General features: G+C 43.5%; 1 protein-coding gene across 1 annotated transcript in view; it reads right to left on the bottom strand.

Annotated features, from left to right (window-relative positions):
- Nucleotides 1-21,648, bottom strand: part of AFAP1L2 (actin filament associated protein 1 like 2) — a 119,495-nt gene extending 97,847 nt beyond the window's left edge. Inside the window, exon 1 of the mRNA XM_061635920.1 lies at nucleotides 21,358-21,648. Coding sequence (XP_061491904.1) covers nucleotides 21,358-21,373 — 16 coding nt within the window. The 5' untranslated portion in view covers nucleotides 21,374-21,648. The remainder of the gene's footprint in view (nucleotides 1-21,357) is intronic.
- Between the last annotated feature and the right edge of the window lie 1,942 nt (nucleotides 21,649-23,590).

The raw sequence follows: 23,590 nt of genomic DNA, 5'->3' as shown, positions 1-23,590 counted from the left end.
TACTCCTCCTTGTATTTGTTTGAGTACAGTTCAAAACACACGCTCTTTGAGATCATAGCAAGTGCTCCATGTGTCCACAGAACCTCATAAATATGTATACTAACATGTCTATTCACTAACAGGCAAAAAACCTTGTGGTTTAAGAATGTACCTATAGCCAACAGATATTTCTATCAAACTTTAAAAAGCAGGGAAATTGGGCAGCTATAGTGAATGCACCAGAGGAGCAGGAGACCTCCTTTCTGAGATATTGTACTGCCCTACAAATTTGTAAAAATGCAAACCCAATTTGGGTTGGTCTTTCACAGTCCATTCACTATAGCTGCCCAATTTCCCTGCTGTCTGAAATTTGATAGAAATATCTGTTGGCTATAGGTACATTCTTAAACCGCAAGGTTTTTTCCTATTAGTGAATTTCCCTGCTTTTTAGTCCAGGAGGTAAGAAATGGGATCCTGTGCAAGTTTGCTGAGAATAGATTGATCATATGCATGCTTACTGAGTTCAGCGGGATTAACTCCCCTGCAATCATGCTTAGGATAGGTGAAACTGACCACAGGGGATGGGGAGAGGCGGAGGGGGATGGGAGCAGGCAGGACAGTGAGGAGGGCAGGTTTGATCATTTGCATGTTTATTGAGTTCAGTGGGATTTACTCCCATGCAATCATGCTTAGAATAGGTAAAACTGACCATGGGGAGTGAAGCCTCAAGTGGGCAGGGGAGGAAGAAGAAGGAAGAGGGGAGGGGAGGAAGAAGGGAGGAGGAAGAAAGAGGGGAAGGAGGGGGAAAGGCAGGTCTGTTCATTTGCATGCTTATTGAGTTCAATGGGATTTAATCCTGTGCAATCATGGCTAGGATAGGTAAAACTGACCATGGGGGAGGAGGAAGGGAGAGTACAGGGAAGGAAGAAGGGGGAAAGGGGAGCAGAAGGAGTGGGAGGGGGAAGGAGGGGATTGGAAGGGGAGGGGGAAGGGTGAAAGAAGGGGGAGGGAAGGGGCAAATGGAAGGTGATGGGAGGGAGGAGGAGGGGAGGGCAGGTTTGATCATTTGCATACTTATTGAGTTCAGTGCAATTTACTCCCATGCAATCATGCTTGAAAATGAAATGGAATTGATTCCAACTTATGGTGACCCTATGAATAGGGTTTTCATGGTAAGTGGTATTCAAAGGTGGTTTACCATTGCCTTCCTCTGAGGCTGAGAGGCAGTGACTGGCCCAAAGTCACCCAGTGAGCTTCATGGCTGTGTGTGGATTTGAACCCTGGTCTCCCAGGTTGTAGTCCTAGGATAGGTAAAACTGACCATGGGGGAGGAGGAGGGGGAGGGTGAAGGGGAGGGGAGGGGGAGGAAGAGGGGGAAGGAGGGGATTGGAAGGGGATGGGAAGTCTGAAGGAAGGGAGAGGGAAGGGGGAAGAGGGAGGGGGTAGGAGGTCAGGTTTGATAATTTGCATGCTTCTTGAGTTCAATGGGATTTACTCCTGTGCAATCATGCTTAGGATAGCTAAAACTGACCTGGGAGAGGGGCAGGAGGGAGGAGGAGGGCAGGAAGGGGAGGGGAAGGAGAGAGGAGGGGATTGGGTGGGTTGGCACTGGGCAGAGGGGAAGCCCCTTTCCTTTCCAAAAGGAAAACATTGTGAATAGTATCATTCTTTTTCAGTGTTTCTCCCACCTTTTTATTCTACAGCAGAAACATGTAGCTTCCCACCCAAATTTAAACCAAAGCTGTCCCTGGCCACATCCACACCAGACCTTTATTTCACTTTAGGCAGTCAGTGCTAGGAGATGCCTCGTTCCCCTCACAGAATTTCAATCAGAGCGACTGACTGTTAAATCACTCTGGCCACTGGAGCTCTGTCAAGGGAATGGGAGTCTTCTCTCAGCACCCTTCACAAACTACACTTCCCAGGATTCTTTGAGGGAAGCCATGACAGTCTCACGTGAAATCAAAGTGTGGTGTGGGTGTGGCCCCCTGATTAGGCAAGACAAGCAGCGGTGTGTCTGGCTTTTAGAACACTGACAGTTGGTTTTTACTGAGCATGCCCGGCCTTATCATTGAGTTCAATGCTAAATTTCTTAAATTAATTAAAAATCAGGTAGGCATTTTTTAAACTTTTAAACTGCAGAAGATGAAGGTCAGAGTATGGGGCAAGGTCAGTAATAGGATTACAGGTACTCTGTGAACATGGCTGATTTGTAATTAATTTCAACAGATTATGAGAACTCTGACAGAAAAAAGTCCAAAAAGGGTCTGGCTTTTTTATCTCTCTTTTTACACTTTGAACTCTCGATTCTTTCTGACTGTTTTGTGTATCACCATGAAAATTTAGAGAGTTGTTAAGCAAGTGTTTTTGACTTCAGGACTATAAATTTTGTAAGGTTTTGTTTTGAAATGAGCTTGTGGGAAGGATCAGAATGGCATGGCTGTTATAATTCCGTTGTGGCTGTATAATTCCATTAAAGTTATCTGTGACAATTCAGGATTTAACACTAAGGCTATTAGGACTGTAGTTCCACTACTAGAACTCAAGTCCTGGAAAGAGAGAAGCTAGGCTTCACACTTACTTGTATAATACAGCAATAGCCCCAGTGTTTAAGAGCTACCTTTGGCTGCTCAGTATGACTAAAGTGCACTCTGTGCACACATCGGGCACTTATCATTAATTTACATATTGCAGGGTTGAGTCAGGGTTTCAAATCAGGTTCGAGGGCTGAGTCCAAGTGAGCCTTGGCCCAAATTAAGCTCTGTCCATTAAATTTTCTTCACTGGTTGCTCCCTCCACTCACAGTGTGATCTTACACATGTCTACTCAGTAGCAAGTCCCATTGAGTTTAATCAGGGTTACCCTCAGATAAGTGGGTGTACGACTGCAGCCTTACTATCTTTCCCCCCATCTTCCAGTGTGCCTTAACCAGGAAGGGATCCAAGCCAAACAAAAACAAAGATACTTTGAATTCAAACTCTAGGGAGTGTGGTTTCTCAGATTCTATGCATCTCTGGCTGAAAGTTCAAACAATTCCTCGAAGGACATATTTTGTTATCTGAATTGTACATGGATACCTGAGCAATGTTGCACATTATAACACATGCTTAACCAAGAAGCTCAAGTGTTTGTGATTCTTCTGGAATGTTTGAAATTGGAGCATGTATATTACCCTCCTAATTTGGAAGTACATACTGTCTCTTGCAGCTCCCAAACTCCCTTTCAGAACACTGCAGAAGAATCCCTGAAACAGGAAGCACAGCCAACTCACAACGTCCTGTTTCAGTGTGTATTGAAATCATTCATGGCTTCAATTTGTGTTACTTTCTCCTGATGATGTGGGGAATTTTTCAGCACTCTCCACGATGTGCAGTAATAAATGCTTGTACTAAGGAAAGGGCTGTGGGTTTTTTTGCTGCTAGAGCCTTAAGCAACAAGTTAAAAGACTCTAGTGTTTCCCCAGTCCACAAAATCTTTACTAGGTCAAGAAGTTTACAAAGATTACAGTGAAATTTTAGCAGTGAACTAAAAGGTCTGCTGAGTATCTTCATCTGTAGGCACACTTTACAAAGTTTATTTGCAAGATGCACTCTAGGGTTGTCTTCATAAGGAAAACCACATATAAGACACAAATGGTAGAAGCACTTTGATAAGCATCAATTTTTAAAAGTCTGACCTAAATAAAATAATTTTATTAACCATATGTATTCTGATATGTTTGCTTCATGGGAATTACAGCCTGATCCCATAAGACTAGGATATTTTCCTTCAGGCAGAATTGTTTGTAATTGGATAGTATTATTATGTTGCCATATACCAAACCATCATCAGATGTGCTTTCAGTGGAAACTTGCCCACAAAGGCAATAGGTCAGTGGGGGGAAAAAACTATTTCTGTAGACATTGACCCTTCATGTTTAGAATAGTAGCCCGAACACTCACTGTTTTCCCATGGTTTCCTCAAGCAATGTGCCTATGGATGCTGATACTCAGCAGACTTTTTATTTCACTACTAAAATTTCACTGTAATCTCTTTTTAAAAACTTAGTCTGTAGACAATTCACCAGACTTTCCCAAACTAGCACTGATAGCTTAGGCTCATATTTTCTTTACCAACAGCCCTTTAGAATAGAAAAACTGGCAATCAAGTTCAACCATTTGGGTCATTTTGATACCATTTCCATAAATACCAGAAGCAATCACCAAATTGGGTTGCTTCAGTTCTTGGATCCAAAGCTCTGAACTTCTCTAAAGGCATGGTTGGACCACTGAAATTCAGTTAGGGTGGCCAGATGAAACAGGACAGGGCTCTTGAACCTTTAATACTTATGTAGAAAAGGGAACCTCAAGATGTATAACTTGCACAACAAGCAACATCTGCTGAAATTCCCTTTTCTACACAAATATCAAAGGCTCAGGAGCCCCGTCTTCTTTTTAACCTGGCCACCTTAAACGCTTGCCGGCTTTCCATAGGCACCTGGTTGGCCACTGTGATGCTGGACTAGATGGGTCTTTGGCCTGATTCAGCAGCACTCTTCTTATGTTCTTAAATCCAGTGCTGCCAGTCAGTGGTGGCAGATATGCATGGTGTGCAGTGCACAAGTGTCCACAAGCTCTAAGGAGCCCACCAAACCCAGAATTCTTCTTAGATTTTTCTTTAAAAAGGTTTACATTGTTGTAATATTCTAATATAATTTTGTCATGTCAATATTATGTATAAAAGTGCATCTATGATTTAAATATGTACTTCATATTTATTTATTTAAATGTCTACTTCTCTTAATATTTCATCTCCAATCAGAAGGCATGTAATTTGATACCACTGTATAATCAAACTAAATGGGACATGACCACCCCCAACAAGAAAATATATTTCACACAAGCCCCCCCCAACAAAATTTGGCCACCACTGCCGCCATTTATTGATTGTATAAACTGGCCAGGTACATAAGGAAACATAACAATGCTCAAGTTGACTCTCAGGATTGTATTCAACTAAATTCTACTCAGAGTAGACTCAGTGAAATTAATGAACCTAAGTTAGTCATGTCTATTAACTTCAGTGGGTCTACTAGGGCTAGCATTGAACACCATTATGTTATGTTATATGTTAGGTTAGGTTAGGTTACGGTTTATTTCTAGGCCGCCTTTTGGCCAAAAAGGCCCCTAAGGCGGCTTACACACAAATAGAAAAGCACAAATGCAAAATACAAATAAAAACAATACAATTTACAAAAAATCAAGCTAACAAAATCCAACATTCTCAGTATTTGCACACAGTCAGCCATTTTAACATACTACCATATGCCCTCATCTACAAAAAAAACATGGTGTCAGCAGCGGGTATGATCCCTTCCCATCCTAATAGCCTATCTTACCCACAGTATCCCAGGCTAAAATACAAACAATGGTCCTTGCACACAGCTCTGAAGGCACACTGGCCTGGGTACTCTCTGTAATTATATGTATATCCTGCTTCTCCTTAGAAGGCATGCATATTTACTTGGAAGCAAATCGTATTATGTTCACTGGGGCTTACTGTCAGGCAAGGGTGGACAGAATTATTGCGTCAAAGCAGTTTACTCGGGAATCCCACTGGTTGTCCATCTAAACACTGAATAGGTTCACATCCACTTAGCTTCAGCAAAGTTACAGGATCCCCAGCCAGAAATATTATTCAACTCATTTAAAGCCCAACTCAACCTTGCAAGGTCCTTAAGGATGCTTACAATCCAAAAACAGCACCTCTTGGATTTCTGTGTAGGTTGGATCATGGTTTTCTTTGGAATCCAGACCCACAATGAATACTGCAAGGTGGTCCAAGGACTTCATCTTAAATCCTCCCATCCCTTATAAAAAGATTCTAGTTGCTTGGAGCAGCTACAAAGTTCAGCTCCTGCAGTGAGGTCTGAAAGTGGGGCTAAAAATGCCCTGGGAACAACATAATGTCAGGGAGATTATACTGAAAAAAACATAGTTGTCCCTATAAGTCAATTTGAGAGGGGAACCAGGTTTTCCCCCCATACAATATCCCAGAGAGCAATAGCACATCATCACACAACATTGGTCCCAGGGGCATCTGCAGTTCCATTTTTGAGCTGAACTTTATAGCTGCTCCAAGTGGAGAAAAAAAAAGTTTAAGATGTGGACCACTTTAGTAAACAAACTGTTAAGTAACATTAGATTCAACAGGTACCTTCTGTTCTGACTTTTAAATGCCTGCTGAAAATTTTTCTCTGTCACCAGGCTTTTGCAGGCAATGGAGAACATATCTTTCTGCAATAGTTAGTTAATGATTTCTGATTTTAAATGTTTATATGGTTTTATTGCTTTGGTGTGTTAATGAATATAAATATATATAAATACTTTTATTAAATAAATACATAAATAAATATTAAAATAATGTTGTGCAGACTTTTTTTTAAAAGTTCACATTACTGTACCAACAGGACAAGGCAGACACACAGAGAAGTAATTTTTGGGACTGATCCATCCATCACTAATCTCCAGTCATCACCCTTTTAACTTCCAAAAGTTAAGAGGTTCATAAGGAAGAAGGCATTCCTTCATTTTAGCCAAATACACACTGAGGGTGCCTGTAGACTGCCAGAATTTTGTGAGGGATTCAAGCACAAACCTGAACTTTAAGGATAGAGACACTTATTGTCATGCCAGTTCCAGTGCATTTCTACCTCTCTTTTCTGAAAATGGGGGCACATGATGCTAGTCAAGGCCTACCCCCTTTTACTGTAAAACCTTATGGGATCACTTTGAGTGTGTTTTTTAAAAATCAGTTTCAAACAGTTTTCACAACTGATTGGCAGATCAGCCCTTTGCCACCCAGGTGTGGCCAATGGAAACGCTTTGCTGTAGGTGACTAGTGTGCTCACAGTCTAAGTCTGCGCATTTAAAGTGGATTAAAGCATTGGCGCTCTAGCAGACTTTTAGCAGTTTGGAAAGTGACTGTAAAATACATTGAAAAGTGTGGGGAAAACAAATCATTAATGGAAAAATATGTAAACACACTGCAAGCAAATCAGGATGAATGATCATTGTCATATAACTACCCTATAAATAAAAACAAATGTTCAATAAAGAGTGGACATGGTCTAACCATCGTGTACAGTTAGTGCAAGCAGATCTGAATAATGCTGAATGAAGAGATCATCTGGAGCAGCCCTGATTTATGGGTGGTAATGAGGTCTGTATTCTTCCATGTAAGCCAGCTTCTCAACAAAGAGTGATTATGTGGACAAATGGAACACAACAGTTAAAAACAGTGACAATAACGAAAGAGCACTTCCATGTCTCAAGGCAGTCACACGCAAGTGGCCAACAAGCTTAATTACAACCTGTAACTGACCACTTTGTGCACAGAAGTCTTAATGGCCTGCACCAGTTTTTTGTGCAAGAATAAAAAGCCCAAGAAGCAATTACTCAAGCAATTTGCACATAAAATGATTCTAATACCATTACAGTTCCTTAGTCCTACAGCTTTACTTAACTGACCTGTCTTGTCTGTATACTTGGCAAATGATAACTCAGCATTCCAAACTAGGTAAACAAAATGCCAGTTGCATGAGCTATTTTAGATACTTGAAATGAATCGCCTTGCTTCCTCCTTAGGAAAGATCACACCCTTGTTTTGTCTTCTTTTCCAGCACACTTTCAAGATCCTGGGTGTTTCTCCAGCTCCTCCCCTTCCCCACAAGGCACACCTTAGTTCATCTTTTCAACTCACAGATTTTTCACAAGTAGAATTTAGATACTTCCTAACAGACTGGCTCAGTGAAAAGGCATCAGCTGACTACAGCAGCACAGTGGGGAGTGAGTTGGTCTTGGCTGAGGGAGGTTCAAAATTCCGCACAGCCATATAGTTTATTAGCTAGCATTTGGCAAGTCAATATGTCTCAGATAGCAAACTTAAGCAACTAACCTGAATAAATATGGTCAGGACTGGACTACACAGCCTGTCTAATTTACTACACTGCCCCATATTAAGTAAAAGGACAGGAGGGTGGATTGCCTGTACCACAAGGATGATAGTCACTCTTCTTAAAAGTGGCTTCTCTGACCCTTAACCAGGGGCTGGAAAGTTGTTCACATGCTGACGCTTAGTGGGCTCCCTCAAGGACTGACCAGACACCACATAAAATACAAGGTGCTATGGTTGACTGGGCCCAGGAGTGGATACAGTCTGGAGGCATCAAATGTAGCTCTGTTCTGAAGCTGGATGTGGCTTGCCAGCAAACCAGCAAACCTTCCATCTTCAGATTCCAGCTGTACATGTTACATTCTGCAGTTTTGCTTATCCTTCCATCACTGTAAGAAAGATCTTTATTAGAAAAGATTTAATCTTTCTTTTTACAGGTGTGAAATCTCAAAGAAGAATGTAGAGATTGTAGATCTCTTGCTTCCATAGGAAAGTTACAGTATGGATTCTTGAAATTCCTCCCTGTGAAACAGCCTCATGAGCACAGCTGCATGAAGAAAGTAACATCTGTTCTGGCACAGCCATGCTTTCTGGGGCAACACATGCAAGCACTGCAGCTGAAAAGCACACTGCTATGCTCATGTGAGTTGCCATCAGGAAGAAGCATGTGCAACTAGGGTGCAGTAAGAAAGGCATTACATCTTCTCTGCAGCTGCATTCAAGGCTATTTTCCATGGAGGAATTTCAAGTATCTGAACCAGCCCAGCGGCATACATTTTAACAGGTTGAATATCTATATAAATACTTACTACAGATTAAAAAATTTACTTTTTCTGACCCATTCCAAAATGATTAATTTTATTCTAAGCAATATCAAGCTTCTGATCAGACATTCATAGCTTGTCATTGGGGGTCAAATAACAGTGTGCCAGTCTGGGCCAATAATCATGCAGCAAGTCACCTTCATGATCCACCAGAACACAGAATATGTGCTGATATGTACCAGAACAAGATTACTCCAGGAAGCCTGAATAACAGAGACTTAGGGGATGTGGTTCCTACCATGCCTACGGCTGGATTTTCATAAATTAGCCAGGCACTATCTGAGGATCAAAACTCTCCAATGGCACACCCATAAGAATGTAAGAACCCTCCTGGATCACGTCAGTGGCTCATCTAGTTCAGCAACCTGTTCTCACATTGCCTAACTAGATGCCTATGGAAGCCGCGAACAGGATATGAGTGCAACAGTGCTCTTTATGATTTCCAGAAACTGGAATTCAGAAGCACATTGCCTCTGACAGTGGAGGTAAGACATAGTAATTTGTCTCCAGTAATTTGTCTAATCCTCTTTTAAAGCCATCTAAGTTCATGGCCATCACTACATATTGTAGAAGTGAATTATATAGTTAAACTTTCTTTTCTCTGTCCTGAATCCTATAGCTTTCACTCAGAGTGACCTGAGGGCAGAAGAGGACTCAAGGACAAAGGAGTGCTTTAGCCTACCCCCACATCTGATGCCCAGGCTAAGAAAGCACTGGCACAGGATGGATGTAGTATCCCTCCTGGTCATACTTTTCATGTCAAATCCTGTATAGATAATTCTTAGATTTTGTCTAGTCAACTATTAGTTCTGTCTTAATATGAAGTTGGTTGCAAGTTAGCTCACGTGTTGACAGACACCAGGTTAGAATCCAGTTTAGTAAGCTATAATAAAAATTATTTTCCCTGAAACAAATGTTTGTTGAGTGTCTAGACTCACCTTGAAATTGTTAGTTAATTTATTTTAACTGACACTTCCTGATCCAGCAAGTGGAGTCTGCATTGGGTTCTACATACAGAGTAAAAAAATGTGCATTCAACATCTGGGGCTGCACATGCGATCTGGGTTGATTCACATTTACAGGTGCATCTTTGAACATGTGGTCAATGTCATCAGCTTTAAGAGTTGCTACCTACTATTAAGGAGCTATAAATCCAGCCCCCTTTTCCCTGCTCCCTTTCAAAGGTAATCAGTACTGATTGTGTTAATTATATATTTAGTATGCATGTGCAGATCCTTGCATGCAGTAACATGTTGACAACCCACTGATGCACACAGGGATGCTTACTGGGTTCACTAGAAGAAAACAAGGTTACTATTCTCATTATTTCTAAAATTGCCATCTGGATGGCAATTGTGAATCACATTGTGAAAGTCCTCTATTTCTGTCCTGAAATTTCTAGCTCACAAAATTGTGGGGCAGTAGAGGGAAATCTTGAAAAGATCACTCCACTGTGTGGTGTAAATGGATCAAAAACAAGAAGCGTTTTTTGGGGGGAAAAAAACAACCCACAATATTATTTAAAATCTTGGGGATCTGCAAACTCTTTGCAGTGTGAGGACTGAGAAATATATTCCTACGTTTGAATGTCAGACCCCACACTACAGTGGCAGGCAGCTAGAAATTAGGAGTGTATATCAGATTCAAATGAATCTCAAATCCTGAGCTGGGGTGCCTCAGAAGGATTTTGGGCTTGTCAGAGGCAAAGCATGGAGGCAAAACAAGGTAGTACGAGTTGAAGTGCCTTGCAATACATTGGCAATCCAGACATCAAAAAAATGCTGCAGGAAAGTGTCTAGTAAAAGTGAAACTAAAATTCTCTAACCTTATATAAGGAATAACACCTTAGTTGGGTGATGGGGAAAGTGAGAGCAAACACCAGAATGGAGAGAGGGTGGGAGATAGCCATTGTGACAGACAGGTCAAGCCTGTAATCCAGGTACCACTGTGCCTGCCAGTACCTTCTATGGTGCCTGCAAAAAGATCTCAGTAACTCTTTTCTCAAAACTCCACAATACACAAAAGGCTGTTTGCTCTTTCTGCTCATTTGCTCTTTGTCCTGGCTTAGCCTCTTCTATATATATGCCTCCTTAAACATGCCCGCATTTCACTGGATGGAAGGATTAGACACTCACTCATCCTTCTATTCTGAACAGAAAAAGGTTACAAAGAGCTGGAAGCAAGGTGGTAGCAACTGAAGTAGGGGCCTTTTTTCCATTGATAGGAGGTGCTTATAGGGAACATGCCCACATAATTTTGAGGTCCTTCTTTTAGATATGGAAGCCATTTTGTGTTACATCACACCCCCACTGCAGCTATCTTTTGTTGTGCCATGCCCTCAAAACTGCTATTTGGGGACTGGTACCCACAGCACACTCAAAAATCCAAATGTGCCCACTAGCAATTATTTTATCTGGAAAGTGAATTTCTTTTAGTTCTTCCCAACCCAAGATCAACCTTAAAATAAGCCTAGCACAAAAGACCCTGGATCCATTTATCAACAACTTGGCAGGTTTCTTACCCAGGGACACCTCTCTCATATCTGCAATTTTCAGAATAATTGTCTATGAAACACTAGGGGAGATTAAGTGATCCCTTTTCACTCATCACAAAACTGTAATGGCTGCCCTTGCAAGAAAACCAGTGTAACTATCCTTCTGAAATTTTGCAGGATTCATGCTGTCAGAAGGGGCAAATGTGCCTGCAAGTTTCATTCCCTTCTGCTCCAATTCTTTGCCTCTGAACCTATTTGCCTCTAATTTGTCAGTCTATCTTCTTGGGGTCAGGGCCGCTGGTCGGAAAATTTCAATCACTTCTGCAAAAAGGGGGGGGAATTTAAAAAAATTCCCAGTAGTGAATTTGGGGAAGGGCGGAATGAAATTACTTGAACCCTAGCCAAATTGAGCAACCAATGAAGCACCTCTGACTGAGGTTGGCTGTTTCTTAAATAGCCAAATTGGGGCCATAACCAAATTTAAAAGTCAGAGCAAACTCTTATTAGCAATACCCAAATACACCCATGAAGCAGCTGGCCTGCACAAGGAGTCAATCACTCATCTGTCAAAAGGTGAAGACACCAGATTGCAACAAGCTCAGAGAACCTTTTAGAATGCCCAACAACTGGTGCCACTGTAACGTTCTGAACAGCACACTTTTAAAAATGATTCTGGTGTGTGCATACTTGTGTGCAACTTCATCAGAATGGGTCATCCACACAGTTCAACCAATCTCAGGATCTAGATTCAGCCTCAGATCAGTCTACCCTCTGAGAAAGATGCATGAAGACTTCTAATGATTCCATGGGAATCATCCCTAAAGCTATTCTGTGCAAGCTAAACATTACATCAGTCTTAAAACAGTTGGAAATTATACACTGATTTATTTGAATTCACAGCATGCCCTATCCCAGCGTGGCAGAGCGAATAACAACAGATTAAAACACAAACATAAAAATGCCTCTCTGAAATCCATTTATAATCCAAGTAAAATAGCTAAAGTACAAAACAGCAGCTGAGAGTCCCAATCACCTATCAGCTTAACATCAGCCCACCACAAGCAAGCCTCAAGAAATGTACTGCTTGCAAGTGTGCTCAGTTCAAAGCCAAAATGATGAAACTGAAGTTATCGTACTCTGGACACATCATGAGAAGACACGATTCACTAGAAAAGACAATAATGCTGGGGAAAACAGAAGGGAGTAGAAAAAGAGGAAAGCCAAACAAGAGATGGATTGATTCCATAAAGGAAGCCACAGACCTGACCTTACAAGATCTGAACAGGGTGGTTCATGACAGATGCTATTGGAGGTTGCTGATTCATAGGGTTGCCATAAGTCATAATCAACTTGAAGGCACATAACAATAAATAATTTATGTCCTCAGATATGCTTTATGTATTTCTTAAAGGGAGAATCTTACTGCTTTGCATCATAAGAGAAATTAACAAAGCAATTGTATTCGTGTCTAGTCAGAAGTAAGTCCCATTGTGTTCAATGGATCCTACTCCCGGATAAGGGGCCATAGGACTGCAGCCAAAAATGATTTCATGAACATATGGTATCCCTTTTTTATCTTATGGGAATATTTTTAACACTTAATGTACAAAGATTCTCAGGCCCTGGCAAGACTCCAAGGGGAAGAAATCCTTAGTTAAGCTGTTAGTGAAGCCTCTCTGTGGGCACTTGGTCAATCCAGAGAGCACAATCAAACATCAAGGAGGAAGTGAACTCCCATAAACCCGCTTTTCCCTGCCTATAAAGTTGTCAATGCCGGACTTCACACCGACCTACATTCCCCTTCTGCTTCCTCTGCCGCGTCTTGCTCCTCCTGGTGGGCTGCTTTGCCAGCTGCTCCTGCAGCAGCTCCTGCTCTTTCCTCAGACACAGCTTCTTGCAACATGAGAAGAAAGATGCTCTCTCTCCTCCCACAGCACAGCCAGTGCATCTGCACCAAAGGAGGAAAAAATCACATCCCCATTTGAATCAGGCACCACAGAAACGTCTCTCCCAATGTGTTGAAAGCAAAGACTCTGCTTCAAAGCCACACATCCTTTAGAGAAAGGCATTTGGGAATTTCTTATTCCCCTCACTTTCCCCACGTACGCTCACTGCTCTTTACGTTTGGTTATTCCAGCAGACTACTCTTCAGCTTCACAGAACCTTCTTCAATGGCTGCTTTTGAACTAAACACACATCTGGGATATTTCCAGCTCTCTGTGCACATCAGGGATAGCCAGGCATACTGGACTGCAACTCCCATCAGCCCTCCGTAGCACGGTCAGAGATGATGGGTGTTGTAGTCAGTGCCTGCATTGACTACCCCAGGTGTACAACCTCATTGTGTACCAAGCCACTTGCAAGCCACGGTGTTCTACGTCCCGTTGGCTGCATAAGGAAAGTAGCAAGATGTACATGAGTTGGGGGGGGACCCCAGAGTGATGCAGAAGAGAAGCAGAGGGCATCCCTTTCTAGATGCCATTGTTCTTGGACTCTTCAAGGCTACAGCTTGGGAAACTGCACTTTCATGTCAGCCTGAGGCAGCAGCCTTACTCTGCCTGATGTAGTGATGTGGGTTTTCTAAAAAAATTGGAACTGGACAAAATTCAAAAACACTGTGTTTTGCAAATTAAGCTGATTTGCACAGGGTAATTTGCATTTGGAAAGTTTCTAATGCAGTATAGAATGATCTAATTAGCATGTTTATATCACATGTACTTTAGTTAGTAAACTAAAAAAGTACCCAGTGGTTAAGGTGCTGGACTACAACCTGGGAGACCAGGTTCGAATCCCCACATAGCCATGACGATCACTGGGTGACCTTGGGCCAGTCACTGCCTCTCAGCCTCATGAAAACCCTATTCATAGTGTCGCCATAAGTCAAAATCAACTTGAAGGCAGTACATTTTTTTTTACATATCACAAATATTTGTCCTGAAATATATGTATTATTTCAAATACTTGCTAGTGATAATCACCTGAAAAAAAATTAATTGGAACTTTTATTTATTTATTTATTTATGTATTTATGTATTTATTATTTGATTTATATCCCACCCTTCCTCCCAGTAGGAACCCAGGGAAGCAAACAAAAGCACTAAAAACACTTTAAAACATCATAAAAACAGACTTTAAAATATATTAAAACAAAACATGTTTAAAAACATTTTTTGAAAAGGTTTCAAGACATCTTTAAAAAAAAGGTTAAAGACATTTAAAAAAAAAAAAGGGTTAAAAACATATTAAAAAGCAATTCCAACACAGCCACAGACTGGGATAAGGTCTCAATTTAAAAGGCTTGTTGACAGAGGAAGGTCTTCAGTAGGTGTCGAAAAGATAACAGAGATGGTGCCTGTCTAATATTTAAGGGGAGGGAATTTCACAGGGTATGTGCCCCACACTAAAGGTCCATTTCCTATGTTGTGCAGAACGAACCTCCTGATAAGATGGTATCTGCAGGAGGCCCTCACCTGCAGAGAACAGTCATCAACTGGGTATATAAGGAATAAGACAGTCTTTTGAGTATCATGGCCCCAAGCTGTATAAGGCTTTGTACACCAAGACTAACTTCAAAATTGCCAAGCTTGCCTAATGGTGTATTTGCAGTTGGCAGCCATTTATTGTTACTAATGAAATTATGAAATGGGAATTATTTCACAGACAATGAAGTGCTGGAAAAATTTCCAATTTTTTTTTTCTCCCATAGAATCATATAATAGAATCGTAGAGTTGGAAGGGGCCTATAAGGCCATTGAGTCCAACACCCTACTCAATGCAGGAATCCAAGTTAAAGCATACCCGACAGGTGGCTATCCAGCTGCCTCTTAAATGCCTCCAGTGTTGGAGAGCCCACCACCTCCCTAGGTAATTGGTTCCATTGTCATACTGCTCTTAACAGTTAGGAAATTTTTCCTGGTGTTCAGTTGAAATCTGGCTTCCTGTAACTTGAGCCCATTATTCCGTGTTCTGCACTCTAGGACGATCGAGAAGAGATCCTGGCTCTCCTCTGTGTGGCAATCTTTCAGGTACTTGAAGAGTGCTATCATACCTCAGTCTTCTCTTCACGAGGCTAAACATGCCCAGTTCTTTCAGACTCTCCTCAAAGGGATTTGGTTCTAGTCCCCTGATCATCCTTGTTGCCCTCCTCTGAACCTGTTCCACTTTGTCTGCATCCTTCCTAAAGTACGGTGCGCAGATCTGGACGCAGTACTCAAGATGAGGCCTAATCGGTGCCAAATAGAGGGGAACCAATACTTCACATGATTTGGAAACTATACTTCTGTTAATGCAGCCTAAAACAGCATTTGCCTCTTTTTTTTTTGCAGCCACATGTCGGCTCATATTCAGCTTGGGATGAACAACAATCCCAAGAACCTTCTCGCATGTAGTATTGCTGAGCCAAGTACCTCCCATCTTATAACTGGGCATTTAGTTTCTTTTTCCTAGGTGTAGAACTTTGCACTTATCCCTGTTAAATTTCATTCTGTTGTTTTCAGCCCAATGCTCCAGCCTATCAGGATCCCTTTGAATTTTGTTTCTGTCTTCCAAAGTATTAGCTATCCCTCCCAATTTTGCATCACTGTCTAATGGTAGGACCAGCCCTGTCCACCTTGCCCAGGACTGAGTCTAACTGGCAGTATCTCAAGCAGAGGCAGTGGTGCAGTCAGACTCTAAACATAATAGTCTTTCCCAACCCCCACCTCTCTTTAGATCGTAATGTGCATTCCTTCAATTATGTCAAAATGTGGCCCCCTGCTCATTTAGCTGAGTGGGGCCCTGGACATCGGTCCCAAAGTCCTGTCCTGATGGTACCACTGGGAAGAGGACCCTCACCAGCTACTTGATCCTTTCAACTGGAAATGCCAGGAACTGAACCTTGGACTTTCTGAAATGCACTGGCACATGCTCTTCCATTGAGCAACGACCACTTTGCTTAAGAAGTTACCACTTTCAAGAGCTAATTAGCTGTCCCTTGTTTTTCCCTTCCCTTCCCTTCTCCATCACCACCTACTGGGTGCAGTGAGGTACCTGCACCACCAAACAAGTGGAAGACAGGAGAAGGCAGGGAACTCTCATCTCAGGGCTGTGTCTAGGTCATAAACATATAACAAACAAGAGTAATAACTTAGATGGAATATTCTCATGAACAAACAACATGAATAGCATCCAACAGCAAAGCTGGTATCTGCACACAGATGATGCAGAAACATTAAATTGCTTTATGAGTACCATAAAGGTGTAAAATAAAGCAATATGAAAAGCCCCAGGCTGCAATTATGCACCCACTTACCTGGGAGTAAAGCACATATCAATGGGGCTTACTTCTGAGTAGACATGAATAGGATTGCACTATACATCCCATGGTTCCTGAAAAATCCAGATTCAGGAAGTGTTGGACAACTTCAAACCATTATATACTCAGGTTGACATATAAATAAATTAGTTCCTGGAGAAGTTGACTGATTATTTACAGTAAAAAAAAAAGAAAAAGAAAAAAAGACAAACCTATGAGAGCAGCCCTGGCATCCAGAGAGGGGGAAGTTTGCAAATAATTTGGTTTGACAGTTAAAAATATAATGCAGAAAGCCAGGCTCTCAGCTACTGATGCAAACTGGCATCATCAGACTGCACTGTGAACTAGTCCAACAACCTCCTAAACTAGTAAAGTGAGCAGACATTTCTTTCTTATATTCAGATTTCTTTCCTGCCTGAGCCCAAGGCTGCATGCTGGTTGCAATGCATCCAGTGATGAGGGGCTGAACATTTCCCAGAAATGTTTCTAGAACTTTAGTTTTCTATGGAAATTTTCCCATTTTATAAGTTCATTAGTAACAATGAAAAGATGCCATTGCAAATGCAATATTAGGTAAGCTTGGCAGTTTCAGAATTTTAGGTTTGTTTACTAAATACAAGTAAAATAAACATTCTAAATTAGAACACTCTGTAGGGCATCAGAAAATGTCCTAATGCAAATGGAATTTTTTCCTATATTCCAGTTACCCTTACTTGCATAGGTAAACTTTCCAGAAAATTTTCCAATTCAAAATTTTCTGGAAAACTCCCATCATGAATGCTTCCTTTTTTGTTATATCTCCTCAACACCCCTGCAAAGCAAGACAGACTGAACAATAGCAATTCAGTGAACATCATAACTGAGGAAAAACAGGAACATTCAGACCCACCACTTTGGCATGCATGTGAATTAAAAGAAAGGAAGAAAACTTCACAGAAATAGGATTGTAGCACAATCCTAAGGAAGTTTACTCAGAAGTAAAACCCACTGTGTCCAACACAGGTTCCTTTCATCAAGTAAGAAAGGGGATTTTAGGAAGACATTTCTGACAGTAGGAGCTGCTCTGTAATGGAACAGGCTACCTCAGAAGGTGGTGGAGTCTCTCCTTCCTGAGGTTTCTAAACAGAATATTATTTATTTATTTATTTTATTAGATTTATATCCTGCCCTTCCTCCCAGTAGGAGCTCAGGGTGGCAAACAAAAGCACTAAAACAGTCTAAAACATTATAAAGACTTTAAAATATACTACAACAAAACATCCTTAAAAACATATTAAAACACAACATCTTTAAAATCGTCTTTTTTAAAAAAGCTTTAAAAACTTCTTAAAAACAATTCCAACACAGATACAGACCGTAAGGTCTCTACTTAAAAGGCTTGTTCAAAGAAGAAGGTCTTCAGTAGGCACCAAAAACATAACAGAGATGGCGCCTGTCTAATATTTAAGGGGGGAATTCCAAAGGGTAGGTGCCACTACACTAAAGGTCCACTACCTATGTTATACGGAACGGATCTCCTGATAACAAGGTATCTGCAAGAGGCCCTCATCTGCACAGCATAGTGACTGACTGAGTATATAAGGGGTAAGGTGGTCTTTCAGGTATCCTGGTCCCAAGCTGTATAGGGCTTTGTACACTCAAACCAGAACCTTGAACTTAGCCTGGTAGCTAATACTGCATTTTTTTCAGCAGTGGGGTGACATGTTGGTGATACCCTGCCCCAGGGAGCAGTCTTGCCACCACATTTTGCACGAGCTGCAGCCTCTGGACCAGGGCAGCCCCACACAGAGTGCATTACGCTAATCCAGCCTGGAGGTTACCAGTGCATGGACAACAGCGGCGTCACTAGCGGAAGTGCGGGGGGGTGCAGACCTCCAGCGTGCGCCCTCCCAGGTGCATGGACGGGGGTGGCTGGTCTTGCGTGTGCGTGCACACTCGCTCACCACGTGCTCCAGGCTGGTGGTGGAAGGCCTGTCCTGGCTTCACCGCCAGCGAGCGGGCGCCTGCTGTCGGTCTTGTCCACCCGCCTCCGAGGAGGAGTTGGCTGCGCCGACCCGGAGCGCTTCTTGGCTCCTTTGCCGGCCAACGGTGCGGGGAGGGGCAGCTCTGGGTATCACCCCCCTCAGGGTGTCACCCGGGTGCAGTCTGCACCCTGGCAGTGATGCCCCTGATGGACAACAGTGGTCAGGCTATCCCAGTCCAGAAATGTCTGCAGTTGTCGTACCAGCTGAAGCTGCTAAAAAGCACTCCTAGCTACCAAGGTCACCTGGGCATCTAGTGACAAAGATAAATCCAGGACCACCCTCAGATTACAGACCTGCTCTTTCAGAGGGAGTATGACCCCATCCAAAGCAGGCAACTGACCAATGATCCAAACTCAGGAACCACCAACCCACAGCGTCCCTGTCTTGCTGGATTCAGACTCAGTTTTTTGGCCCTCATCCACCTCACCACCGAGTCCAGGCACCAGTCCAGGGCTTGCACGGCCTCTCCCGATTCAGATGTTACAGAAAAGTAGAGCTGGGTATCGTCAGTGTAATGCTGACACCTTGCCCCACATCTCCTGATGACTGCTCCCAAGGGCTTCATATAGATGATAAACAGCATGGGGAACAAAATGGTACCCTGCCTGCAGCACTCCACAGCACAACTGCCAGGGGGCGAAAGACAATCACACAATACTATTCTCTGAAAACGACCCTGGAGATAGGATGATCAGAACCACTGTAAAACAGTGCCTCCAACACCCATCTCAACAAGTCGGCTCAGGATACTATGATCAATGGTATTAAAAGCGGCAGAGAGGTCAAGTAAGAATTCTTGTACTTCTCCCGATAAAGGTCATCCATCAGGGTGACCAAGTCCGATTCAGTCCCATAACCAGGCCTGAACCCAGACTGGAATGGGTCAGGATAATCTGTTTCATCTAAAGAGTACTTGCAATTGCTGTGCCACAACCCTCTCAATCACCTTCACTAAAAAGGGGGTATTTGCAACTGGTCGGTAGTTGTCGCAAACCAATGGGTCCAGGGTGGGCTTTTTCAGAAGTGCTCGCCTCTTTCAGGGCAGCTGGAACCACTCTCTCCCACAACGATGCGTTGACCACACCCTGGATGCACTCAGTCAACCCCCCTCGGCAAGCTTTAATAAGCCAAGAAGGGCAAGGGTCGAGAGGACATGTTGCTGGCCATATCGTCACAAGCACCTTGTCCAAATCATAAGGCCACATCAAAAGGATGAACGCTGACCCCTCAGGGATGCTGTAGCAGTCGACATCCTGCACCTGCAAGGGCTTGGACAAGATTACCTTTGCGATCCCTTCCAATTCTATGATTTTAAGTGTGCATAAGATTGCAAGCTTAATGTATTTACAAAACAGTAACGATAAACTTGCTTCTCAGTACTAAAGAAATATCTTTAAGTTCAGTGTGAGAATCCAACACTTGCATAGTTCAGTGTCTGTCAAGACACTCCACCTGTTTACAATGCTGGGGTTCAGCCCTGGACTATTCAAAGTAACAATAAAGAAAAAATGTTTCTGGGAATGTACAGAGGACCTTTCCCTCACCACTGAGGAACCCCAGGCTGCCTCCATGCTGCTATACACTCAGGATAAGGAGCTTTCCTCAGAGGCTATAACTTTCAGGCACCTCTCTTCTTAGAACTTTGGCACTACGCATCGCTCCCTTAAGGACTCAAAAGGGCTTAAGCCAGTAATTAAAAACACAGGAGACACTCAACTCTCCACCCCATCCGCCTCCACCATACCATGTTAGCCACTCCTTATCTTGACTCCCCAACAAAACCTTGCAGGCTAAACCTGGAAAGTCTGCAAACACTGTAGATGGCTTATCCAGAGTAATAAAACAGCTCTTCCTTGCAATTCTGTTTTGGAGCAACAGCGATCCCAGAGTGGAATGGAGTGGGGGAGAGGGGCAGCCCTTGGAACTGAGAGAGAGGTGCATCTACTGAACCCCCCCCCACCAGCTTCCATCAGGCCCGTAGCCAAGGGAGGCGAAGTCTGGGGGAGCGCCCCCATTTTTTATTTATTTATTACAGAACCCCCCTATTTTTTGGGGGGTGAACTTTTAGGGTGGCTACGGGCCTGCTTCCAGTCAATTCGGCTCTATGTGTCCTGTTCCCCTTTTCATCTCGTTCTTTCCCTTTTGATCCTGGACCTTGCCCAAAGGGCACAGAAAGGGTTTTTAGGGCACCAGATATGTTTCAAGAAGAGATCTCGATCTCCCGGGAAGGAAGGAGCCACGCACACACCATTTCTCGTATTTCTTTTCAAGAGAAGCTGACTATGTTATAACTTCACATTTCCCCCGATTTGTTGTTTCTTTGTCCCATCATCACGAGCATCAGAACTAACATCCCCAAACCTGCGCCGTCTCAGCCAGGGCGAAGGGGCTAAATCCGCGCTTCCTCAAACCAGTTCTTAAAACGCGGGTGTAAAATAACCCGATCTCTGTATCGGATCAGTTGTGGAGAGATAGCGAAGGCCACTGACATGATAATTATTTATGAATATTATTTATTGTTATTTCGCTCGCCACTTTTCATCAGCCACGCACTCCCACCCGGCATCATTACTGCCCAGCCTCAGTTCCGAGGAAACGCCTGGCTGCGTCCAAAGAGCCGTCTCAAGCCCCAGATCCATTCAACGCTAGAATGGAAGCGAGCTTTGGGGAGAATTAGAATGCCGAGCAGCCGCAAACCGAGTCGGCGTCGACAAAAGGCGAGCAAACTAGCTCGCAATCCTTTGGAAAGTACCGACGCTGCCCCTTTTCCCATGCTGAGGAGAAAAAGCGAAGACACCCCTTTCTCCTTACCTTTATATTTATCCATCCTCGGGGTTTTTTTTATTCTGTTTTGGCTGGCTAGGGCAGAGAGCCCCTACGTCGGGCGGAGGCGGCCTCGGATTTCTCACGGGCTTCCCCGACGTCGGAAGGACCTTTCGCAGCGCAATGCGCTGGCTGTCGGCTTTCTGGCCAACGCAGGGCTACATCGGCGCGTCCCGGAATCGCGCCTTCTGCCTCTGCGGTTCTGTTTCTCTCCGGCTGGCTGTCCTCGCCCACAGCTCCGCCCCTTCTGTGAGATCACGGCCGCGGGATCTACTGGGACGAAGAAGCTGCTTGCAAGATTGTTCGAAGGACTTTGTGGCTGTCGCTGTCGCACCTCCAAAGTTGCGCCATCGCACCTCTGTCCTCCACACCAATCGGAACGTATCCGAACATGGCAGGCGCGTCTGTTTATCCGGCTGAGGTTGGCGAAGGCGGCCGCTTTCGCCTCACAACGCACGGAGAAGCTAACGCCTTGGGGAAAAAGAAATAATTAGGTTTTTACAAAAACCCAATTCTTCTGTGCTATATAAGGAGTAATAGCAAACTACAGGAAAAAGAGGGCAGGAGCGCGCGCGTATTTTTTAATAATCCCTTCATCCGAAGATGCTGCCGCCCTCGCTGGGAAGAGACTTGTAAAAACGAGAGAAAATTCAGAAGAGTTTCCCAAAGGGTATGCAAGTTGGTGCATGCAGCTGGAGCAAGGGTTAGACAGGCCTCAGTTTGAACTGAAGAAGACGAAGGCTGCAACCCTATGCAGGCATACTAGGGAGTAAGCCCCACTGAACTGCATGAAACTAGCTGCAGAAAATACATGTGGAGGATTGCACAATTAAAGTGATTCCCTACCCACCTGGACAGGTTTGAAAATGAGACAGGTACCGCCACCATTGAAAATACTTTCCCCGCCCCCCTTAACCCTGACCTATTTGCAAGACTGCATGAGCTGAACAATTTGTCAAAAAGGTTAGCTGAATATAACCCGTAGAGTAGGACCAATTTCACTCTGAGGGCCTTTTTAAAAAAGGCTTTCTGCACAGTTACGGAGACACGGAGTGTGCTGGTCGGTGTTTTTGGTTTTGTAACCCCAAGGAGATGCATGGGGTAAATGAGCGGCTCTTTTGTTTAGGCCTAGAGCATGAGAGGGAACTTCAAGCCCTAAGGCAGCCTTTCCCAACCAGTGTGCCTCCAGATGTTGTTGGACCACAACTCTCATCAGCCTCAGCCAGCATTGCCAATCGTCAGGAAAGATGGGAATTGTGGTCCAACAACATCTGGAGGCACACTGGTTGGGAAAGGCTGCCCTAAGGAGTCTCCCCAGGCTGTACCCACTTCTCAAACACACCCCATACTGGCCTTGCCTCACATCCTCCCAGAGTGTTTTTCCCTGGCTGAAATGCCCACCTGAACTCTGATGATGCCTCTTGCTTCCCCCTTGCCATAGAGCAGAGGGTCCCAGACTGTGGTCCATGAACCACCAGTGGCACGCAAGCTTCATTCAAGTGGTCTGTGGATTTATGGTTGGAGACAGGAGCCAACTCACCCATCGCATGAAATAGGCAGATGGATTTTAATTGAATCTTTATCTCTACTTTTATGTCTTCTGACATGCTGCGATTTGAATTCCATGGGATTCATATCGTAATACAATAAAACTATATATGTGTGTGTGCACAATAAAAAATACTATTCAAAACCATACAGCCCCTAGCACAGTATGTACTAATTCCTACAACAGGGAGAAAAATAATTCAGTGGCCCATAAAGACCTTCTGCAATTTTCAAGTGGTCCGTGGGGGGTGGGGGTGGGAATCACTGCCCTAGCGTCTCCCCAGTAATTTAAGCTCCTTTAGGAGGAAGGGCGGGATATAAATAATTAAAGAGTAGGAAAGTGCCACTCTGTTGCAGGTCCAATGGTCTACATGCCCCATCTTTCCTCTTCTAGGTCCATTCAGCAATCGTCCCCCCATCTGTACTCTTTCTTTTAAAACACAGACAAGAAATACGAGAAAAATACTGCTGACAGGGTACAGCGCCTGCCCTATCGTTAGGCAGAGTGAGGTGGTTGCCTCAGGCAGCACAAACTGTGAGAAAACATCAGACTCCAGTTGGTGGGGAGAGCTTTGTGTATTGGAAAGCATTTCCTACAAGCCTGCCTCTCTTAGGTACAGTGAAGGACAATGTCCCATTGCCAGGCCCATCTTGTATGTAATGTGCATATGTG

The sequence above is a fragment of the Rhineura floridana genome, chromosome 7 (genome assembly GCF_030035675.1).
Source record: "Rhineura floridana isolate rRhiFlo1 chromosome 7, rRhiFlo1.hap2, whole genome shotgun sequence".
Lineage (NCBI taxonomy): Eukaryota > Metazoa > Chordata > Lepidosauria > Squamata > Rhineuridae > Rhineura > Rhineura floridana.
The sequence above is the reverse complement of the archived record's forward strand: the minus strand, read 5'-3'. Positions and strand labels throughout refer to the sequence as shown.